Here is a 22,235-nt window from a genome sequence, read left to right as displayed (position 1 = left end):
CATTCCACATGCCGTTCATCCTGGTCAAAATTCGTAGTGAATACAGTTTCTGGTACTCCAGAAGAAAAATAAATTTATTAACAAATACATGCTAATCTCATATAAGATAACTCAAAACAAAAATTACATAGGAATGGAATTCGGAACTTTCTAAAAAAGTTCCGAAATAAACTTAAAAGCAAAAAATGGTCAATAGATTCATAAAAACTAACATTAAAAGTTCAATGCCTCATAGGATCACAGATGTTGGTGGATCATCAAAGAAACAGATAAATATTCGAATGCATTGATAAAGGGATGAAGGTTGACGTCGTCACAAATTTCTTCATGCCTCTTCGGCAAATATCCAGATGTTAGTAGGAAGTGTATTGCCCTCTCGGCAGATAATTTGATAGAAATGGTCTGAGAGTGTCTAGCGGCATTAAAAGTGATTGTCGGTGGAACTTGGGATGTCCAGTAAAACTCTATGCACAAATAAAGAATCTCTTAAGATTGCAATTAATTAAAAATGAAGATGATGATCAACTTACCACATCATAATATGTGAGTTCTCGATCGCAACTAAACTATATTAACGTCTCAAGGCATCTTCGATAGGAGACTGAAAAAACTGACTGAGACTGAAATTGGGTTTTACTCTTTCCTTTATAACTTCAGGCCAAGCTAATTGAAAGAAGTGGTGGTTCAGTTCCCATGAGAATATCTTACTACTTTACTTTAATCATGGCCAAATTTACAGATTTACAAATTTACATATTACAGATTTTCGTTCACTTAAACTTCACTCTCTTGCAAAAATTCATCATTTGTATTGTCAGATGGCTCTTTATTCAAGACTTCATAAGCTTTTGCTTTGTTAAACATAAATTACAACACCATGTGTAATGTCCTACATTGTCATACCAGGTATACTGGAAGCTTAGCCTATCTCCTTTTACTCCATTTGACAAAATTTTTATTTATTCTTATTATTGTCATTGTTAGAAGTATGACATACTTCTTCTTCTTCTAGTTCCATGACCGTTATCGATCGTTGGATATCATGTTGGCTACCATATTCGCTATCGTGACTTTATTGACAACAGCTCTAAATAACGATGTAGTTGATTTTCCATACCATTAAATTTTTCAGCCATGATGTTCTTCTTCTACCAGGACCACGATTACCTTGGATCTTTCCCTGAATGATCAGATGTAAAAGATCATATTTTTCAGGGTGTCTCATAATGTAACCGAAGTATTCCAGATTGCGTTTCTTTATTATATTGACCAGTTGTATTGTTTGGTTCAGCCGTCTAAGGACCTCCTCATTTCTAACTTTGTCGACCCAGCTTATTTTCAGTAGTCGTCTATAACCCACATCTCAAAGGCTGTCAAGCGTCTAAGGATAGCCTCAGTTAGAGTCCACGCTTCCACTCCATACAGCAGGACAGGAAAGATGTAGCAAGATGTCATTCGAACTCTAAGGTCAATGCTAAGATCGTGATATACAAAAAACCGATATTTTAAATAAAAAAAACTTCGATTTTAAAAAAAGTTAGTATTAGTAAATTTACTACTACAAATATTTTATTAAAAATTTATTTCTAATATTCATACGTTCGAAAAATCACATAAATGCAAATTTTCTTAATGAAGTTAATATTTTATTCGTATGTTTAGTGGCGGATCTAGATATTTGCCTTAGGTAGGGGGGACTTCCAATGAAATACCAACCAAAAACAAAACTATGTATGTTGGACTTCTATATCAGTCTTTTTATATTTATGAGATATCATTTTTTTCACCTAATATATGTAATATTGTATTTGTTATATATTTTATACCTCCTGTTTCAGATACCATTTCAATAGATGTCAGTATATTGATGCCATAAATATTTGTCTCAGTATCTTCTGCTCGAAGATGGGTAAAAGGTTTTTATCGACTTTAGATATAGTCCGTCTTGGATCCGTATGAGAACAAAAGCAAAATATGAGCTTTGTACATTTATTTTATTTACGTCCGTAATTTGTTTGTTGTCAGTTAGTGTTTTTTGCATATTAACATTCACATTATTTTTTGATTCGTTTTTTATTTCTTCGTTTTTTAGCATTCTTACATTAATTTTTGGTTGTTGTTAAATACAACAGACAACGTTTAATAATTCTAATTAATTTTTTTACACTATACTCGGACTATCAGTAATTTTAATATTGTTCTGAAGCTATTTTCTTGTGACATTTTAAATTAATTACTATTTAAATGGGAATAAGCCACAATTAAAGGTTAAAATACGTTTATTGACGTTTCAATTTCCACTTCGGAAATCGTTCTCAAAATACAAACATTATACAATGTTTGTATTTTGAGAACGATTATTTATTTATTATAGAACCCATTTAAATAGTAATTATCAGTAATTTGTTTACTTGTGAATTAAAATTAAGTTGTCCTAACTTCACAATAATTATTATAATACACGTTCAAAGTGAACTCCACTTGCGCGAACACATGCATTGATAAGACGAAACCAATTGTTAGTAATACCGTAGTTGACAACATTATGTCGGATAGTTTCTGCAGCATCAAAAATTCGTTTCCGTAATTCAACTTACGTTTCGATTTCATTTCGTTTATCATAAAATAACGATTTGAGATGTCCCCAAAAATAAAAATCCACTACATTGCATTCAGGACTTTTTGTTGCCACAAAATGGGTCCATTTCTACCCATCTAACGACGAGGATAAATGGTATCAAGAAGATTTTTAACAGCCCTGCTAAAATGTACTGGGACTCCATCGTGAAGAAACCACATTTCATGGCGTGTTTGCAAAGGCACGTCTTCAAGAAGTACCGGCAAAACATTTTGCAAGAAATTATAGTAAGCCTCTCCATTTAGTGTTCTGGGTAATTTATATGGTTCTATCAGACGATTGTTAATTATCCCAGCCTATAAATTTAGGCTAAATTTTCGTTGAAAATTTGACCTACGTATTAAATAAGGGTTCTCGTCACCCCATATATGGCAATTATGAAAATTATTCACACTGTTTCAAGCTTAGACAAGGAAAGAGAAGGGATTCGTTATCGTATGAAATTGACTGAAGTCTAAACTGGCACCAACCGGCACCAGAAAAGTTGTCAGGTCTTATTTTATTTCTTCGGTAGATTGAGAATAATGGATATATATCAATAAATAGATTTTTTTTTAATTTATAATTGAACACTGACATAATGATTACTTTTTGAAGATGATTTTATCATTACATATTTTTTAGTAGATTGATATAGTGTTTCAGTAAATCAGTAAATTGAAGTTGAAATCAGTAGATCTACTGAAACATCAGTAGACCTGGTAACCCTGCGAGAGGTAGTAATAGGAAACGTAAGGGCACCAAAACATGCTGTCAAATCGAAACTGGCTTCACTTTTTGAAGGTTTATCAAATGAACGTTACCTGTCCTCTCTCTTTCCTTGTCTAAGGTTTCAAGTGAAACAGCTTCATCCGCACATAATAGTTCAGATGGAAATTTAGGTTCTCTGAGGAGTTTATCTTGAAACCACCTACAAAATGTTAATCTTCGAAGAACATCACCTTGGTGTAAATTTTGTACTCTCTGATAGTGGTATAGATGTAGAAGTTGTTTCCGAAATGTTCTATGAACAACATTTTTCGGCATTTCTACCATTTTAGCCACCGTTCGTGTACTTACATTTGGATTATTTTTCACAGCATCTAACATGTCATCTTCTACATTTAATCGACAGATACTTCTTGTTCTTCTGCTATTTTTTTCGATACAACAGAACCCGTTTCTAATAATCTTTGAGACACATTCACAAAAGTTTGAGTATTAGGAGTTCGCCTTTCGGGATACCGACGCACATAAATTTTGACAGCTAAATTACTGTTACAATGCGCTTCTCTATAAATAATCAACATATCATAGTAGGTAAATTTAGAAAAAAAAATGTTATCGGACTTTTAGGATTATCGGATTATCGTCATATTTCTACGAACACTACGAATGAATGGACCAAAAATATTGAAAAGTGAGGTGATAAAAGCTATAGATCAAACGAAAGATGGGAAAGCAACAGGATGCGATGAAATACCAGTCGAATTTTTAAAAGTTTTTAACGAGAACAACCTGAATGTAGTATTGGAACTGTTTAATAAGATATACGATACTGGTCAAATTCCATCGGACTGGTTGAAATCTACATTTGTGCCTCTTCCCAAGAAATCGAATTCTAAGACGTGTAGTGAATATCGCCTTATAAGTTTAATGAGTCACACCCTTAAAGTATTCTTGCGTATTATCCATTCCAGAATACGAGCAAAATTAGAACACAGCATAAGTAAAACACAGTTCGGTTTTAGATGCGATTTTGGAACTCGAAATAGGCTCGAGATCAACAGAAAGATGTTTACGCGTGTTTTATCGACTATGAGAAAGCATTCGATACTATCAAACGTGACAAACTCATAGAACTATTACATCTTACAGGACTTGACACTAAGGACATCCAGATTATAAAAAATCTATATTGGAATCAAACAGCCCACATGAAGAATGGACATATGGTGAGTGAAAACGTAACCATTTCGAGAGGGGTTAGACAGGGCTGTACTCTTTCGCCACTGCTTTTCAACCTGTACACGGAACAAATATTTCTAGAGGCACTGGAAGAGTACAACGAGGGCATCAAGATTAATGGCGTACTAATAAGTAATTTTCGATATGCAGATGATACTGTTATACTGGCTGATAACATCGAAGATTTACAGATGATGCTAAATAGAGTAAATACAACTGGCAACCAATTTGGACTGAAGATCAATAGAAAGAAAACTAAATTTATGGTGATCAGTAAAAAGAACATTCAACATATCGACCTGAATATTAAAGCCGAACGTATTGAAAGAGTACACTGCTTTAAATATCTGGGATATACAGTAAATGATAAGTGGGACCCAGACGTAGAGATTAAGATCCGAATTGAAATAGCAAGATCCAAATTCATCAAAATGAGAAAGCTCTTAAGCAACCGCCACCTAAGCGTTAACCTCCGATGGCGCGCCACGAAATGCTACGTACTCTCTACGCTACTTTACGGAGTTGAAGGGTGGACGTTAACAGCAGCAACTATAAAGAAGTTAGCGGCTCTAGAAATGTGGCTGTATCGACGCATACTGAAAATACCTTGGACAGACAGAGTGACCAACACAGAGGTATTAAGACGAATGGGTAAAAAGGTGGAATTGTTAACAACTGTTAAAAGGAGGAAAGCGTCATACCTGGGCCATGTGTTCCGTAATGATAAGTACAGTCTGCTACAGCTTATCGTGGAAGGCAAGATTGAAGGTAGAAGAGGTCTGGGCAGAAAGAAGAAATCCTGGCTGAAAAACTTGAGAGAATGGTTTCAAATACCAGAAGCTGCGAACATAATACATGCGGCACAAAACAGAGAAACCTATCGTTTGATGGTCGCCAACCTTCGGTAGAAGACGGCACATAAAGAAGAAGATAGGACTTTTTTGCTCTACATGGTGCCTTCTACCTATTCCTTTAAGGAACGCACTATTTTCAGGGACACCCTGTATATCGTTCATGGTTAAAGACATTACTAATTAAAGCAATATACCTATAACTATCAGGTCCGTTTTCTGGTTTATGGTGAACGTCTATTTTCTGAGGAAGTTGAAAAGTGGTTGTCCTATTGTCTAATCTCTTACCCTTTCTTCAGGACTATGTTAAAAAGAGACTTGTCAACGAATTTCCCTGTCGTAGCCTGATATTCGTTTCTGTATTATTTGTACTTTTTTTGAAAATGTTAAATATTTCTGTAACTTCATACAATTTACTTTTTACTGCTTTATTGATTGATCAGGTCTAATGCCACTTTAATATTTGTCAAAAAACTTACACGAATGTGCCGTACGATCCCATACGATATTATGACAAATATACATAATATAAAAAACTATCCAAATTACATAATAATATAAAATTATTTAAAATATTATATTCGGTTTGTTTAGTATCGTTGAACAACAAAAATAATCGTGACATTTCACTTACAATGTGACATTAAGTAAACAAAACACACGTTTAGTTTTTAAATATATTTTAATCAAAAGATAATCAAATAAAGATTGTGTGGAGTTTGTTTTTTAAAGATAATAAATAAAATTGCATAATATTGAAATACTGTATTGCATCTGGTTATATATAAAATATATGAAATATATATGTATTTTATTTTTTTTAATTCTTATAATATCTTAAACCAAACATATTTGTGCAGAATTTACCAATTTGTCAACAACTGTTTATTGGTTTATTTCTTGGATCTTTAATTTAAATAAAATGTTACTCTAAGAAAAGTCAATAATTTAAATAAATTATTGACTTTTCTTTTAATGAATATAAAGAAAAATAATAGAAATAAATGTGTGGCAAATTATGAACGAATCAATTTATTTTGAAAGTTTTTTTTTTGAAATTTCTTGGAAGGAAAGAATTAATATAAAGATGATAACCAGTTTTTGCTAATTAAGGTAATCGAATAAAATAAAAAGCAAAAATAACACACTAGCACACTCTAGCACACTATACTTCATCTAATTTACATTCCGTTGCATGTCATCGGCGTCATAGCTCGTGACGTCACATGATACCAACACGAAATATTTAGGCGGTAGGTGTGTTAATTTTTAAAATCACTTTGCCGAGTACACTGGCATTACAACCACTAGACATATTTTATTATATACGCGTAGAAATAATATTTAAAGATTTCTATTAATAATAACTTAAAAAAATACATAATAATATGTTTCATTTAATTTGTATAAATGCATTATAAAGCGTTTTTATGAAGAACATTTGTTCGGAACACACTGTAACTGTAATCGAACGAAGGTGAAATTTTGGCATAAATTGGTAACACTTATTTGACAGTTGCGGTGTTGACACTTTAGTTTTGTTTTTATTATTTACTATTAATTAAACTATGTTGTTTTTTAAACAAGCGGCTCAAATTGTTTTTAACAAGAATATTTTTTAACTCTTGTTTTGTTTCTATTTATTTACATTAAATATTAATTTATTTTGTTGTATAATCCACTTTTGCAATAATTATGTGACCTATTTGATTTAAAATGGATTCAGAAATTTTTTATACTTTGGCAACTATGTCAATTCCGATCTCTGACGTAGATAATGACGTGTAACGGTTTGTAAATTAGATGGACTGTATAATTAAATTACTATTATCCGAAGTCGGACTAAATTAATCACATGATTACTACGCTCCCTGGCCTGTCTTTTTCTATGGCCTTGCAAAATATTGTGAATTCAATACCTAGTTTATTTATTTAAAAAAAATTAGAAAATTAAATCGATTTGAAATTGTTGAAAATGGTTGCCGAGCGTATTATTATTTTTGAAATTAATTTTTAATAAATGCTTTTGTTATACATTAAGTAATAATGTACATTGTGCTGTCACTTTACGAATTCTGAATAGTCCTTAATAAGGATGCGTTCTAATACAATACAGCAGTGGTGCATATATCGAGCAGTGTATATCCGTAAATCTATTAAGAACTTGAACTTTTCACTCTCTTCAACTCGACATAAACACAATCACAAAATCATTCGTTTCCCAACCGCTGCCAAAGCTACATCGTGCGCTCGCTACCAGCTGTTCCTCGAGCATGCTCTATGTTTACGCGCCGCAAAACATTTGAACAGGTTTGACAGTTATAGACCAAAACAACACCAAAAAAACATTGTGACTTTTTACGAGTGATAATATATTAGTGCTGTTGTTACAAACAGAAAGAAAGTAGTTTTTGTATCGCCTTTTTTAAAAACAACTTTTCCCTTGACGTGAATGTTTTTGCCTTTTAAGACGCTAAGTGAAAATCGGTAACATGTTTTGTGGATATAGTTGCAATGAAGATGGACGGTTTAGTTGTTGACATTTTTTTGTGATTCGGAATAATGTTAATTGCTACGCCATACAGGGATTTTGATGTGAGTGATAAGAGCCCGCCAAGGGTGATCTCGGAAGTCAGAAAGAGCTGTGGCAGCTATTATTTTTCGCCAACGAACTTCAGGGTTAAAATATCAGGTGAGTCATATTTTTCATGTAAATTGCAGTCCCTTTTACTTACTGCTTTAATTTTAAGAGAAAGCTTATTAAACTTTATTATTAATTTTCGTTTGTGCCTCTAAGGTTTTACACTAATGTACTTGTTTATTACATTGTAAATATTTCATGTTGGAAAATAAACAAAGGCTTTAATGTACAAAAAGTAAATTTAAGTAATTAAGTAGATACACAATTTTGGGAATTTTGGGAAAATAGTAAACAAAATATCAATTAACATTCTAGAAACTACAATCAAACTGACAAAAATGTGCGTATTAGTAGCTGTTATTTTTAATATGAGACAAATGTATCAACTATGGTAAAATAAACAATACTTACTAGAAAAAAAGTAAGTCAAAATTAAAACATTTTTGCCATGAAAAAAAGAAACACTGAATAATAGACGAACTACTCGAAATATTGGATGAAAAGAGAAATATCAAAAGCACACATCAGAGATACAAACATATTCTTCTTCTTCTTAAGGTGCCATGCATTTCTGCGTAGGCGTCCACCGTACATCGTCTTGTCAGGTGAGATGTTAAATATTCTGGATTAAATAATTCTGTTTTTAGCAGCATTGCGAAGCATTTCATAGCTGTGGATTCCTGTCCATTGTCGAATATTGCGCAGCCATGACATTTTTTTACGTCCGAGACCTCTCCTACCCTCTATTTTCCCTTCGAGTATCAGTTGCTGAAAAGTGTATCGTTCTCCTCGTATAATGTGCCCCAAGTGCCCAAGTATGCAGTCTTCTTACTTTTTACATAATTAAAAAGTTCCCTATCCTGTAAGCCCGCTCTTCTGAGTACTTCCTCAGGCCACACGTAACACTTAAGCATCTTGTATCGGAGGTTGAAGTCCAATTTGCGATCAGTCAGAAACTTACGAAGCCTCAAAAAAGCATTTCTGGCTTGTTCAACTCTGCTCTTTATTTCATTCTCGGGGTCCCAACCCTCATTCAGCAAACATCCCAAGTATTTGAATTGCCTGACTTGTTCGATTTCTTCTCCAGAGACATATATCTTTGCGTTGGGGTAATCATTTCTACTTATAATCATTGATTTTGTCTTCTTGATATTTATTTTCAAACCCCGAGCTTCACTTGCAAGAGTTAGATCATTCAAAAGGCATTGAAGATCTTCGATGTTATCTGCCACTATGGCTGTATCATCGGCATACCTGATGTTATTAATAAATATGCCGTTAACTTTAATACCCTTATTAGAGTCTTCCACTGCTTCTGCGAAGGCTTTTTCTACGTATAAATTGAACAGCATTGGAGACAGTATACAACCTTGCCTTACTCCTTTTTTAATGGAGAAATCTTCTGTTTCGTTGGAATTTTGAAGACGTACTGTTGCTGTCTGATTCCAATACAGATTGGCAATGATTCTTATATCCTTTGCATCCAATCCCAACTCTTGTAGGTATTTTATCATCAATTCATGTTTTACATTATCGAATGCTTTCTCGTAATCGATGAAACAGATAAAAACATCCTTTCTTTGATCTAAACAATTCTGTATCAATGTTTGCATACTAAAGATCGCTTCTCTCGTGCCAAGTCCATTTTTGAAACCAAACTGACTCCATCCACTGACCTCTTCACATTTCTTAAACAATCTAGTGTGAAGTATTCTCAGGAAAAGTTTCAAAAAGTGACTCATTAGGCTTATTAGTCGGTGGTCCTTGCAGAAGTTCGCACTTGGTGTTTTTGGTAGGGCGATAAATGTAGATCGAAGCCAATCAAACAAACATATTGTCCAATATAAAATAAGATAAAAGAAACGAAAGAGATGGTTGAACAAAAAATGCAAAAGACCACAAAAAACCACTTATAACAATATGTACGAGAAATTAAAAGAAATATTCAGTCTATTCTTGTAAATATACATGTAATGGATAACAAACGGAAACTCAATAGTGGCAACAGAAACAAAACAATGGAAGAAATATACAGACGTAGCTCTTCCAGAGACAGATATTAATAACAATAAAAGCGATGGAAAGTGAACATAAATGCCATTAAAATTATGAAATAGAGAAAGACTTCTGGTCCAGACAAACTAAATATTGAACATTACAAAAATATACATATATAATCAATACACATATACTTATCTGAAGACTGGATAGTTTTTCTGGATATTTTCTTTTATTAGGTTATTTCTTTATGTCTTACTCGTCGATTCTATTACATTAATCGCTTCCAACCCATCCCCAGATCGTCCAAATATCTGGTTAGTCTTCCTCCTCTTCTTTTGTATCTTATAACGTCTGGACATGTCTCAGCTATGACTATGACAGCCTCTGACTTTTTACAAATTGACCAAATTGTACAATATCATGTTCTCGCACTTCACCAATCTTGCTGTTTCTTTTTATTCTCCATATTTATGTATAATACATAATGATGCAATTGGCTTATATGTCTGGCATTGAGTATTATTTGCTTTCTTATATACTGCTCACTCCCTTGGTATTTGATGTTCTATCCACATTAGAATTATCAGGTAATGAATTCTTCTATACAGATCAAGTCCTCAATTTTTTAGTAATTCCGTCTGCATCTGAGGTTTTTTTAAGTTAATTATTCTTTCCATCTACTTTTCCTTCTTCTTTTGTTATGTAGAAATGACTGTCTGTTTTTCAATGTGCCTCCAGTAAGTTGTCGTTCCATCGTTTTCGTGGTCTTCCCACTAATAATCTTCCTATTGCGAAACCCTCTCTCGCCGTTCTTACGACTCTACTGTCATTCTCATATGATCGTTCTTCACTTTGTATCTCCTTGATGCTCTCGACTTTGTATCTTCGGCTTATATCTGTACTTCTAGCAAAGAATATAGACGCTTCTAGCTCTATCCTATAGTGTCGTCGTACCATCAATTTTTCAAAAGGATTTCATCACTGCTGTTTCTAGAATTATTTTTGCTCTCTCGTTGTCAGGTTATGCTTTTGTCTTTCAGAAACCTTTCTGCTTTTCTATCATTATTGGTTTGATTACTGTTTTGTACGTTCTGTCTATCATTGTCGCGTTTCCCCATATTTTTATTCCTCCATATTGTCTCATCAGGCATACTGCGGCTCTGTTTTCGGAATCCATATTCCATCATCAGTGTCTAGGTGTACATGTTTAAAGCCACTAAATATCTGGGTAAAAACCCGTTAAAAGTTGTAGGTTAAAATTAGCTTTACATTATTCGATCTTGTAAGATCTAATTAAGATAAAGATAAGATAATAAAGATAAGATTAAGATAAATTATTATAGAATAACTTAAAACTTTTAACGGTGGCTTTAAACATGTATACCTAGACACTGATAATGGAATATGGATTCCGAAAAGGTTCTGTCTTCATGACATAGCCCGTTTGGGTTTTTAATTTATATACCTTTTATAAAGGATTTTTACTTAAAATTTTTTGTGATACATGGTGTACAGCCAGCTACAGGAATTTAGTTTCCTTGTGGACTTTGTTATTTAGTTTCATTCAATATTCTGCTGATTTTACCCTAATATATTCATTTGATACAATAAAAATAAAAATAATGCAAATATACCGTTTTTTGCACCTTTTCTTGGCTTAGCTCGTCGCTATAGTTATTTATGCACCAAGGATGTTATTAAGATGATTACGCCTGGAGAGCAACATAATCCAGCCAGAGAGCCTCTCGCTCGAGGAATGGATGTTGCTCAGCTCAATGGTCGTAATCATCCGGTAACACAAGTGGTACATATACAAGATTTTATTTTTGAATTTACATAATATAAATAATATAAGTACACCTACAAAACATATATGCATATTTTTAGTAGTCTATGACAAATAAAGTGTTTGAAGTAGTCTATGACAGTTGTTGATATTTTGACGTTTGTTGAGTATGCAGTTGTCAGTTGGATTTATATTCAGTTATGGATTTAACAGAAAATATTCAAGAAAGTGCAATAAAGGCAAGAGAAAATTTATTGTTACTTCAATCCAGGTCATTGTACGACAAAGAGTACAAAATATTTATTTAATAAAAATTGATAAATAAAATGGCTGGCATAAATGAGACCATAATATTGGCTTACTTTCAGGAATTGGTATGTTAATTTCTGTTCTTTTGTATGCGTAGTTCACGTTTCTGATTGAATTATTTTAGTCCGAAAAGTATTCTCCAAATTCCTTGTGGGCAAAATATTCCATTTTGAAATCCAACATTAATTTTTATCGAAAATGCTGATATTTCCCATTTTTAAGGTTAAAAAATGGGACATTTTTCACATTTGGTTCCAGTGATGTCCCAAATGAGTTTGACAGAACGAAATATTGGTGTTTGGCAGTGTTAAAAAAAGAAAAAGTAAATATGTAGGTAGTTTTAAAACAGTTTTTAAAAGTAAATAGTAAAATAATGTCAGTAAGTATAAATAATAAAGTTAAAAAGACATCTGTTGCAATCTGACAACTGGTGGTTTGAGGGTTCTAACTCTATTGCCAAATCTATCCGCTAACCTATCAATTGCCAAAACATTTTTTTAATAATTAACTGCAATTACATAATATCAAAAGAAACAAATATTAATACATTCGTGTTTTATATAAATTATAAATTTGCAGAATCCATAAAATAATATAATAAAAAAGTACTTTTTAAAAGCTTTCTCTCTTTATATTTGAAGCATATAACATATACATTATAAGGACATGGAAACACTGCCAATGCAATATTTCGTTCGGTGAAACTTGATTGACAGCTAATTTGAAGCTATCTTCACCGGGACCAAATGTGAAAAATGTCCAAAAAATGTTAGTTCTATATGTTTACTCCTTTGAAAATTGTTTACAATTAAAAAAACTTCGTTCTCTATTTGTTTTTTTTTCTTATACAACAGAGCGTTATAGGCCATAACGCCCGCTTATTATGCCCTAGGATATAAACAAGTGTGTTTATGGTAACCGTATCCAAGGTAAAATAAACAAATAATATGCAAGTGAAAAAGAAATATATTTATGTACTTATATACTACATATAAGTAAAGGTACTATTACCGTCTAGATAGTCTAGAATTCTAAAAAAAAACTACTTTACCATTTCACATTTACATTTCATTAACATCACATTTTCAACAATTTTTTTTATATGTTATTTATTATATATGGCAATTAAACTTCGTTTATATTATTATAAAATTTTTGAAGATTACAAACATTTTTTTTTCATTGTTCGTGTATTTTTACGATGGCGCCAAAAATTTTTCGTCCGAAAATTACTGCTTCTTGGCGGACAGTTAATTTCTGGAACGCCAAATCTGAAACATAAAACTAGAGAAGGGCTTTAAAAAAGAAGTGCCTTTACTTGATAGTTTACCAAAAAAATTGAAAAACTAGATCCGGAGATAAAAGAGTTTGAGAAAAACTACGTTTTTAAAACTTTTGAATAGTTATTCCGGATGTAGTCGGTCTATTTTAATAATAAAATTTTTGTGACTGAAAAAAGTTGAAAAAAAGGTCAATTTTTTCAAGTGTCCGCCATTTTGTTTTTTTTTAAGAATTTTCATTTTTTATGGTAAACTATCACGTAAGGACACTTTTTAAAACCCTTCTCTAATTTTATATTTCAAATTTGCCGTTCCAGAGATTATCTCTCCGCCATGGAGCACTAAATTTTGGACGAAATTTAGCGAATCTGGAGCATGTTTAAAATACAGGGACAATGGAAAAAAAAGAAAAAAACAATTTTTGTAATATTCAAAAGTTGTATAATAAATATACAATAAAGTTTGATTGCCATTTTTATAATAGATAAGATACAAAAAAAATGTTGAAAATGTGTCATATAGACGGTAAAAGTACCTTAAATCCAATTCAACGTTCAAGAATATATAAATAAAATTCTGTTTTTTGTGTCTATTTTTTTATTTGATAAAGTAGTCATGCAGTAACTATTAATTTTTTGTTTTAACCTTATAATTGTACCAATGTATGTATATTTACAAGTAGTGATGTCAGTTCTCCATCAAACCAAAAGAATAATTATTATTAGGTTTTTTACTGTATATAATTTAATACTTAAACAGATATAAATATATAATTAAATAAGTAGATGTTTCAAAGGAACATTCATACGTGAAAACAGTTCATTCACATTCATAAATCTTTTATAAAAATGATAGTAAATTGTCAAATATGTAAATAACTGTCTAAACCTGACAAACAAAAAGAAAAGTTAAAGAGGCTATAATTATTTTACTAAACTAACACATAGCGTCCAAGATGCATTTGTAGAATATTTTACAATTTAGTAACTCATATTGAATGAAAATACTAATAATAATGTACACTTTTAGTAAAATAATTAGCCCTGAAGCACATGTTTTGCAGCGAAGCATGCATTCCCAGGTGTATAGTGCCCTCGCATTCCCCGTGTACCTATTCCACTTTCCAGGTCCAATGCAATGCCAATCTGTTGAGGCGTTGAATCCCATTTCTTTTTATGTGGCAACCTTTTCCTGTTTCTCTCTTCACTCTTCGTGTTGATATCCTACTCATTGATGTCTGCGTCTTGTGTGCCTTGTGTGCCTTGCACACAAGACCCAGACAGTTCTTTAAACTTTCATTCGGATGGTTTCTTAGTTCGTTGAAGATTCGGTTTATCTAGGATTCTTTCCTCTTTGGTTTCTCTGTATACAAACCTTTCGGATAAGTATGTGGGCATATTCACAGCCTTCTTTATAATATGGTTTTGGGCTATTTGGATCTTTTTGCTGTTGGTTATATAAGTTTGGCCCCAAGCTAGTTATCCATATGTTATAGTTGCTATGATGAGGCTGTTTGCCATTCTTAGCTTCGTTTTCAGACCGAACTTGCTATTTCTTCCAATAAGAAGCGTACTTCTTAATATCTTGCTCTTAGTGATAGCGCTGTTGACATGTGGTATGTACATCATTCTTTTGTCCATTAAAACGCCTACGTAATGTGTCTGGATGGACCATTTTATTTGTGTGTTGAACATCTTCACTTATTGGTCCGGATTTCCGAACCTTTTTTGGAACATAACTGTCTGTAACTTGTCTGGGTTTACTACAATTTACTATTAAATAAGTATACTTACCGATCTTCTAAATGATTTAGCGCATGTTTTAAGGATCTTTTCGCTAGGTTTGGATCCAGACTTCTCAATGCTATTGCTGTGTCATCGGCATATAGACTGAGCATGGTTCGAGGGGTTGGTGGTGTGTCTGCAGTTTATATTGGTATACAGCACTCCTCCATGCAGCGTTCGCACCTCAATCATTCCGATTTCAGACAGGACGTGTCCTACCTAAACCCTGAACTTTTTATTGGACAGGTACGAAGACAAAAGACATGTTATTGCCGTGCTGTGTAAAAGTTGGCTCATTTTGTGAATGAGCCCTGCGTGCTACACTTTATCAAAGACATTAGAGAGCTTAGGGGAATCTTCTTCTTTAAGTGCCATCTCCGCGGCGGAGGTCGGCAATCATCATAGCTATTCGGACTTTTGAGACGGCTGCTCTGAAAAGTTCATTTGATGTACATCCGTACCACTCTCAGGTTGCGCAGCCATGACATTCTACGCCTCCCTATGCTTCTCTTTCCTTGAATCTTTCCCTGCATAATCAGTTGGAGCAAGGTGTATTTCTCTCTACGTGTAATATGTCCGATATATTCTAATTTTCTTGTTTTTATTGAATTTAAAAGTTCCATTTCTTTGTTCATCCTTCCCAGCTCAAATGATTCCAGTTTTTTCATTGATGTCGCATTCAAGGTCCAAGATTCCATTAGGGGAATACCCCCGTCTAAATACAGTAGCAATGCAGTTCTTCTGGTTGAATCCTAGATGAATAGCATCTGTGATGTATGCGGTCAACCTTAACACTTGTAGCTCGCTGGAGTGTTCAGGCATGGTATGGCAACTGTCAAAAGGATTTATTTAATGTGAAATGACAGCAAAACACAATATTTTGTATGGTATATATTATGCTGTATTAGGTTATTTGTATTTTGAGAATGATTTAGCGACTAGTAATCGAAATTATTCACAGAAAAAATATAATTGTCAATTGTTTCTATTTAGGCAAAGCTGTAAAGCTTTTTTGACTTTTAACGTTTAACAGACTTTAAAAAATTCATAAAAAACCAATATCAGTGTACCAATTAGGTTTTTTTTCTCTCTCTCTCTCTCTCTCTCTCTCTTTGTAATAACTAAATAACTCATCATCTCGTTTTAAATTGTTGTTATTGCCGTTTTTTTCCTTTAAAATAGACTAGACGGCTCAATATTGTTTGGAAACGGGAGACCGAATTGTAACTTTTTAACGATCACGTCACGTACAAAAAGGATTTTTCTCGTCTTGCTGACCGTTGTAGTCTTTTTATCTAAAAAAAGATATTAATAACACTTCTGGATTACATACAAATGCGTCGTAAAGTGTCGTCGTCCTGACTATTGAAAAAGATACCTGCCTTGTAACGTATATTTACCGAAGATCATTATATTACAACACAATAGTATCTTAACATATTCATCAATTAATTCTCCGAGCACGTGTGTGTTGAGAGACATCTGCGGATTCTTTTATTCTTCTTGAGAATTTACATACAGGGTGGTTTCGCACTTGTTGATTCATTGCGATTTACATGCGTTTGCTAAGGTGGTGCATAATGCAATTGTTGATTAATGAATCGATTCAGTGGAAGTTGCAAGAATGGTTTGTCATACTCATATATTTATTCGTTTACATTTATAGATGGATATTATCGTATAAGAGAGAAAATGTTGCCGTCAATATTTTCGACTGGTATGAAGGTTTGTTGCCTGGCAATTTTCACGAATTAAATTTTGATAGTTAAATCACGAGACCTCAGTCGAGTGATTGTTTCAAAATTTCATAAGCGAAAATTGCCAGGCAAAAAACTTGAATAAAACCTGAAGAAAATTTTGCCGGTACATAATTTGCTTTCGAACGAAACATAATCTTTATTTATTTGTTAACAATATTAAATGTAGGTACAATTATTATAAGCTATAGTAGTTTGCCCATTCTTTTCTACCAAAGCATGATTTTGTGTATTATTGATCTGTAGCATTTGGGAACTCGAAGGTCCTGCTTCATTTGTTGTTCTGGTAGTGACTGGAATCAAGCTGCAGATATGGTTTTAGAGAGCTTGCATTTGAGTGACCCGTTAATTTAATTAGCTCCTGTTCAGAAACACCTTTCTTGAACTAGGCTGACACAGCTGAACATCGATGAGAATGTTGATGTTGATTCCAAGTGGACAGTTTTTGAACCAATATCCATCCTTCCAGTTGGGGTGAACAGTAAGAGTCTGTCTGATAAAATCTTTGGTCCCCTTTTTTCCATTAATTTTAAAAATAATCTAACTGGGCATAAATTTTAGTTTGATGAATTCCTTACCAGTCATTTGCTGCTTGCCAAACTTTTCGGACCGCCTTAATTTGTTTTGGAAAAAATGCTGTTGTATTCAACTCGGCCCGTAAATTCTCCCATAACATCAAATTCCTTCTGGAAAAAGCAAATCTTGCAGTTTATCGCCTCATTGCCTCTCCAAGCAAGTTCAAATGAGCGAAGGGGAAAAACTTTTTTTGTGCTCCATTGGGGGTTTCCTCGTCGTAGCCTTGGATGATTTTTAATAGTTCTTCGGTGGATAATGCTTTTGAACTGAGTTTTCTTTTTTCTTGAATATTTTGAAGCTGCCTCCGCTTGGTATCTCTGGCTAATCTTGCACATTTGAAAGATATATCTGTGAAAGGGTCGATTTTTATTCCGTACTCCGTAAAATATTTTTCTTGTACCATTTTTGCTGTAGTATTTCACATTGACTTTGCAGACGACTCTTTATAGTCTTTACCATTGCCTTTTTTTCATGTTAAAGGCATAATCCTCGAGAATTTTTGATAGTTCCGTTATGGTAGTACATCTTTTAAGCGTAAAATTTCTCACCCGTAGGAACTCCGAAAGTTGGGTCCAAATAGAGCTTCTGGAGCTCTGTGCGTTCAATGGGATATTTTCCGAAACCAATTTTTTTATTTCTTTACCTGACTAGCTTCCAAATCTTCATTTTTCGTCTGGATTTATTATCTTCTTCTTCTTTCTTCTTTTGGCATCATAACCCTGGATGGATCTTTGCCTGTCTGGCTATGTCCTTCCATTCAGATCTCTCTTGTGTCCTTCTTCTCCATCCGTCTGGATTTATTATATCTGTCCAAAATTGATTACGCCTCAATGACGTTTGTCAAACTGACAACAATAGAATTACTAAAAACCTTCGTGGCGGATCTGGCATAATTTTGTCGCTAAGAAATCACGGACAGGAAGGAGTTTTGTCACTAGGAAACGTGGCGTTGCTATGACGTTTTATCGGTTAAAAATAGTTTAATGAAATAGTTACTTGAAAATTTATAAAGCTTTGGAAACTAAGTCGAAAACAGAAAGTAATCAGAAAAATCAGATCAGAGGGGGCTTAAAGGGAGTAAATTTTAAATAACTAGTATTAAAAGGAAATAAAAAATAATAAGGTGCGTGGAAAAGACCAAAGACCGCTTCAAAACGTTAACAAGTTTTAATATTACGTAAATAACTTTAGTATTTATTAGTTAATTTTTATAATTTGTTTGACAAGTAGCAGAAAAATAATCCCAGACTTATTCACCTAATTTAGTAATAAAACTTACTATTTTTATTGGGACTAAGCCACAATTTTACTGGAAAAAGTTATTTTTAGGTTTATGATGAGACAATAGCTGCAAAAGGACAAAACGATGAAGATAGTATGCTACATCATATATTAATCAAGACGTAACTACTATTTACATGTTTTCTGATAACTGTTCGACCCAAAACAAAAACTTTGTACTGGTACAGTTTTTTTATACCATTTTGGCAACTACTGATAAGCTTAGACTGATAGAGCACAGATACTCTGAACCCGGACATAGTTTCCTTTCCTGTGACAGAAGCTTTGGAGCAAGAGAAAGATATAAATGGAAACATGACCAGATATATTTACCCCAAGAATACTCAAATATTATTGAAAATAGTAACAAAAAGTTTCAAGTTAACAGTGTTTCTAAACTTATCTTGAGCTTCTGACCCATTTGCAACAATTTTTTGTGAATAATCCTTCATGGAAGAACAATAAATTTACCATCTCAAAGTATCGTATCATGCGATATGAAAAATTAGATAGTGAAATAACGTTTAAATGTAGCGAAACGGTCAACTTAATTGTATTCAATACTTTTGAAATAAGAGATAATGGGAACTTGCAGCCCTTGACCTTACCAAACCATGACAATAAGTTGTACACTGAAATGAGAAAGCTGAGAAAGAACAAATTCGAGCATGTTATGTCTTTGGCACAAATTATGTGCCACGGTGTGATCAATGGTTTTATGAAGCAATCCGAAATTACCATCGGAGCGTCTCACCAGACAATAAGGAAACTTCGGTATCAGAATTCAGTGACAATGAGCAAAAAAAAATGTATCAACTCTGCACTAACATTTAGTTGAAACTATGTTTTCGTTTATTTCATTTAATAAATTACTAGATTACCCCATAACATTTTCTTTTTTAACTTACAACTTATTATTAACAAAAAAATAGTGTTAACAAGATGATCTTCAAATGACAGAAAATACAAAATTTATCAGGATTTCGCAGTTTTACCTCAAATATATTTTTTCCTTTTCCTGAACATTTTGCTTTATGTGACTTGACCGGTTTATGCATTGGACCCTTCAATTTGTTTAAAACAATTGTTTAAACAATTTCTGCCCGAAAATTTTGCTCGGACCCCTTCTGATTTGTTTAAAGAGGACATTTTTGAACAAGAATATGTAAAGAAACCGAATCAGAAACTATTTCCTACGGGAGCTGCCTCACAACCTGGACTATAATACTTGTAAAACCATTTAGAACCATTTTTTGTGCGGCAGTTTCTTTTTATTGATAATTGATGTCAATATTAACAAAATATATCAATGCTGTACAGAAATTTTCGATCGTAATATCTCACTTATCATAGGGAAATTAATTTTCCTCCCATGTACTCATGTCCAAAATGTACGGCATGTCCAAAAATGTTATTATCTTATGCAACTAAATTTAAATCAGTGAGTTTCATATTGACTCACATCACCTCCCTTGCACTACTTAAAAATAGAGGGGTGTGCCCTAGATTTCTTACTGCCAAAAAAGTAATCTAAATAACGATCCGAAACTATGTGTATGAATGCCGTACTTACTGTATCAAATTGCCAAAAATTGTGTCAAATCAAAATTTTCCGAAAATCAAAAATTGTCCCTGCTACTGGTACCAATATTTTTGTACGGCATTAGGTCTCAGGTCATTTTTTTTGTATCACCTAAGTTATAAATGCCGTACAAAAATATTTGACCAGATTAACCCCCCCCCCCCTTCTCCTCCTTGAGTAGTAAGTTTATCTTACCTGTGTAGACACCTTACCGATACGGTATTGACGGCATAGTTTCTAAAGTTATTATTACATATCGTAGTACTGATTTATATGTGATTCATGCTGGGTCAAATGAACCCTTAAATCATGTCCCATGGGCTTGTAGTCTATCACTTATAGGCCTAGTATTCGTCACATCAGAAATACATGTCTCAATATACAAATAGTATTAGTATAAAGTCCTTTTACCCTATGACGGCCGATATGCAATTAAGATATGATCAGTGGGCTTCAAACAGTGGGGCGTTAATATTTAATCCCGATTGCTTGAAAAGTAAAAATATTTAATTTCCTGTATTTTATGTTCAATAATAATATTGGATTAAAGGCAAATAAAATAAATATAATATGTATATACAGGGCGTGTTAAAAGAAGTGGGACGGAATATTTCGAATACTCGAAATTATTTATCGGCATCAAATGTTCATCAAGGTCTCTATAAGTCTCTATTTTGCGTAAAATTATACGAATGGTTTTGCATGCAGTAAAATTGGAAAATACTTGCCAAGTTGCTGGTATGTCCAAATTTGAATGAAATACATCCAAGACTTTACTTTCTGCAGACACTGTATTAAATATAACCTTGAAACAAATTGGCACTAAATCACTTCCGAGTTTTCAGCAAAACAAAAGGTTTAAACACGTGTAGTCCAGTAATTAATACCAAAGCTATTCAGAGTATGCAGTCCAGTAATTAGACCGAAGATACTTTATCGTTTAACTAAAACACACCACAAAGTCCGAACTGAATTCCCGAAATACTTTTTGTTACTTCTTCTTAGCAAACGATTTGTGACACTATTCACTGTCTGATATTTCACTATCAGAGTCGTCACTATCTGAATTATCTATCCGAATAATTAGAGGCCGGACCTCATTTATAACTCGCTCGGTTTGAAAAGACTGAACGATTATGTCTTCCGTATGTCTAATACAACTGCCTTTATTTGTTCTAGCGATTCTTTCCATAAACTAAGAACGCTAGCATCATCTGTTGTTTTGGATGCATGTTTATCGTAAAAATTTTTGACTATACCCCAAACTAACTCAATTGCAATATAGTGGCAATGGTACGGCGGAAGTCGAAGAACCTCATGGCCATATTTAAGAGCCATTTGGTCATTAACAAATTTCATTTGAATTTTGTGCTTTATTTTCTTCCAAATTAGGCATTTTACTTTAAAGTACTCACTACAATACTATAAAAAAATAAGTACTTGTATACAACTACTACACCCTAAAACAGACGAAACAATCGAACACAAATTATTTAACAGCCAATGCTAAACAAGCATAAACACTGCATTGATTGCAAAAACCGTTCGCATGTTTTAAATAAGATTTTTGCTGATTATATATTTTGCTAAATTATTAAATAAAACCAATACAACCCGCGACCATCAATTAATTTTTAACGATAAACAGAAGTGTATTATGATGACAAGTTTGAATTTGATCTACTTTATCGATAACAGTCTCGTTAACAGAAAGATATTTTTAAATAATTTTTCAATGATTGTGTGGACTTAAGAAATACATTACTAAACAAATTTTTAAAGTGTGTATAAAGGGGATTACA

General features: G+C 33.0%; 1 protein-coding gene across 1 annotated transcript in view; it reads left to right on the top strand.

Annotated features, from left to right (window-relative positions):
• The first annotated feature begins 7,641 nt into the window (after window positions 1-7,641).
• Window positions 7,642-22,235, top strand: part of LOC140446981 (uncharacterized) — a 222,450-nt gene continuing 207,856 nt past the window's right edge. The window contains exon 1 of the mRNA XM_072539575.1: window positions 7,642-8,128. Coding sequence (XP_072395676.1) covers window positions 7,999-8,128 — 130 coding nt within the window. The 5' untranslated portion in view covers window positions 7,642-7,998. The remainder of the gene's footprint in view (window positions 8,129-22,235) is intronic.

The sequence above is a fragment of the Diabrotica undecimpunctata genome, chromosome 7 (genome assembly GCF_040954645.1).
Source record: "Diabrotica undecimpunctata isolate CICGRU chromosome 7, icDiaUnde3, whole genome shotgun sequence".
Classification (NCBI taxonomy): Eukaryota; Metazoa; Arthropoda; class Insecta; order Coleoptera; family Chrysomelidae; genus Diabrotica; species Diabrotica undecimpunctata.
The sequence above is the reverse complement of the archived record's forward strand: the minus strand, read 5'-3'. Positions and strand labels throughout refer to the sequence as shown.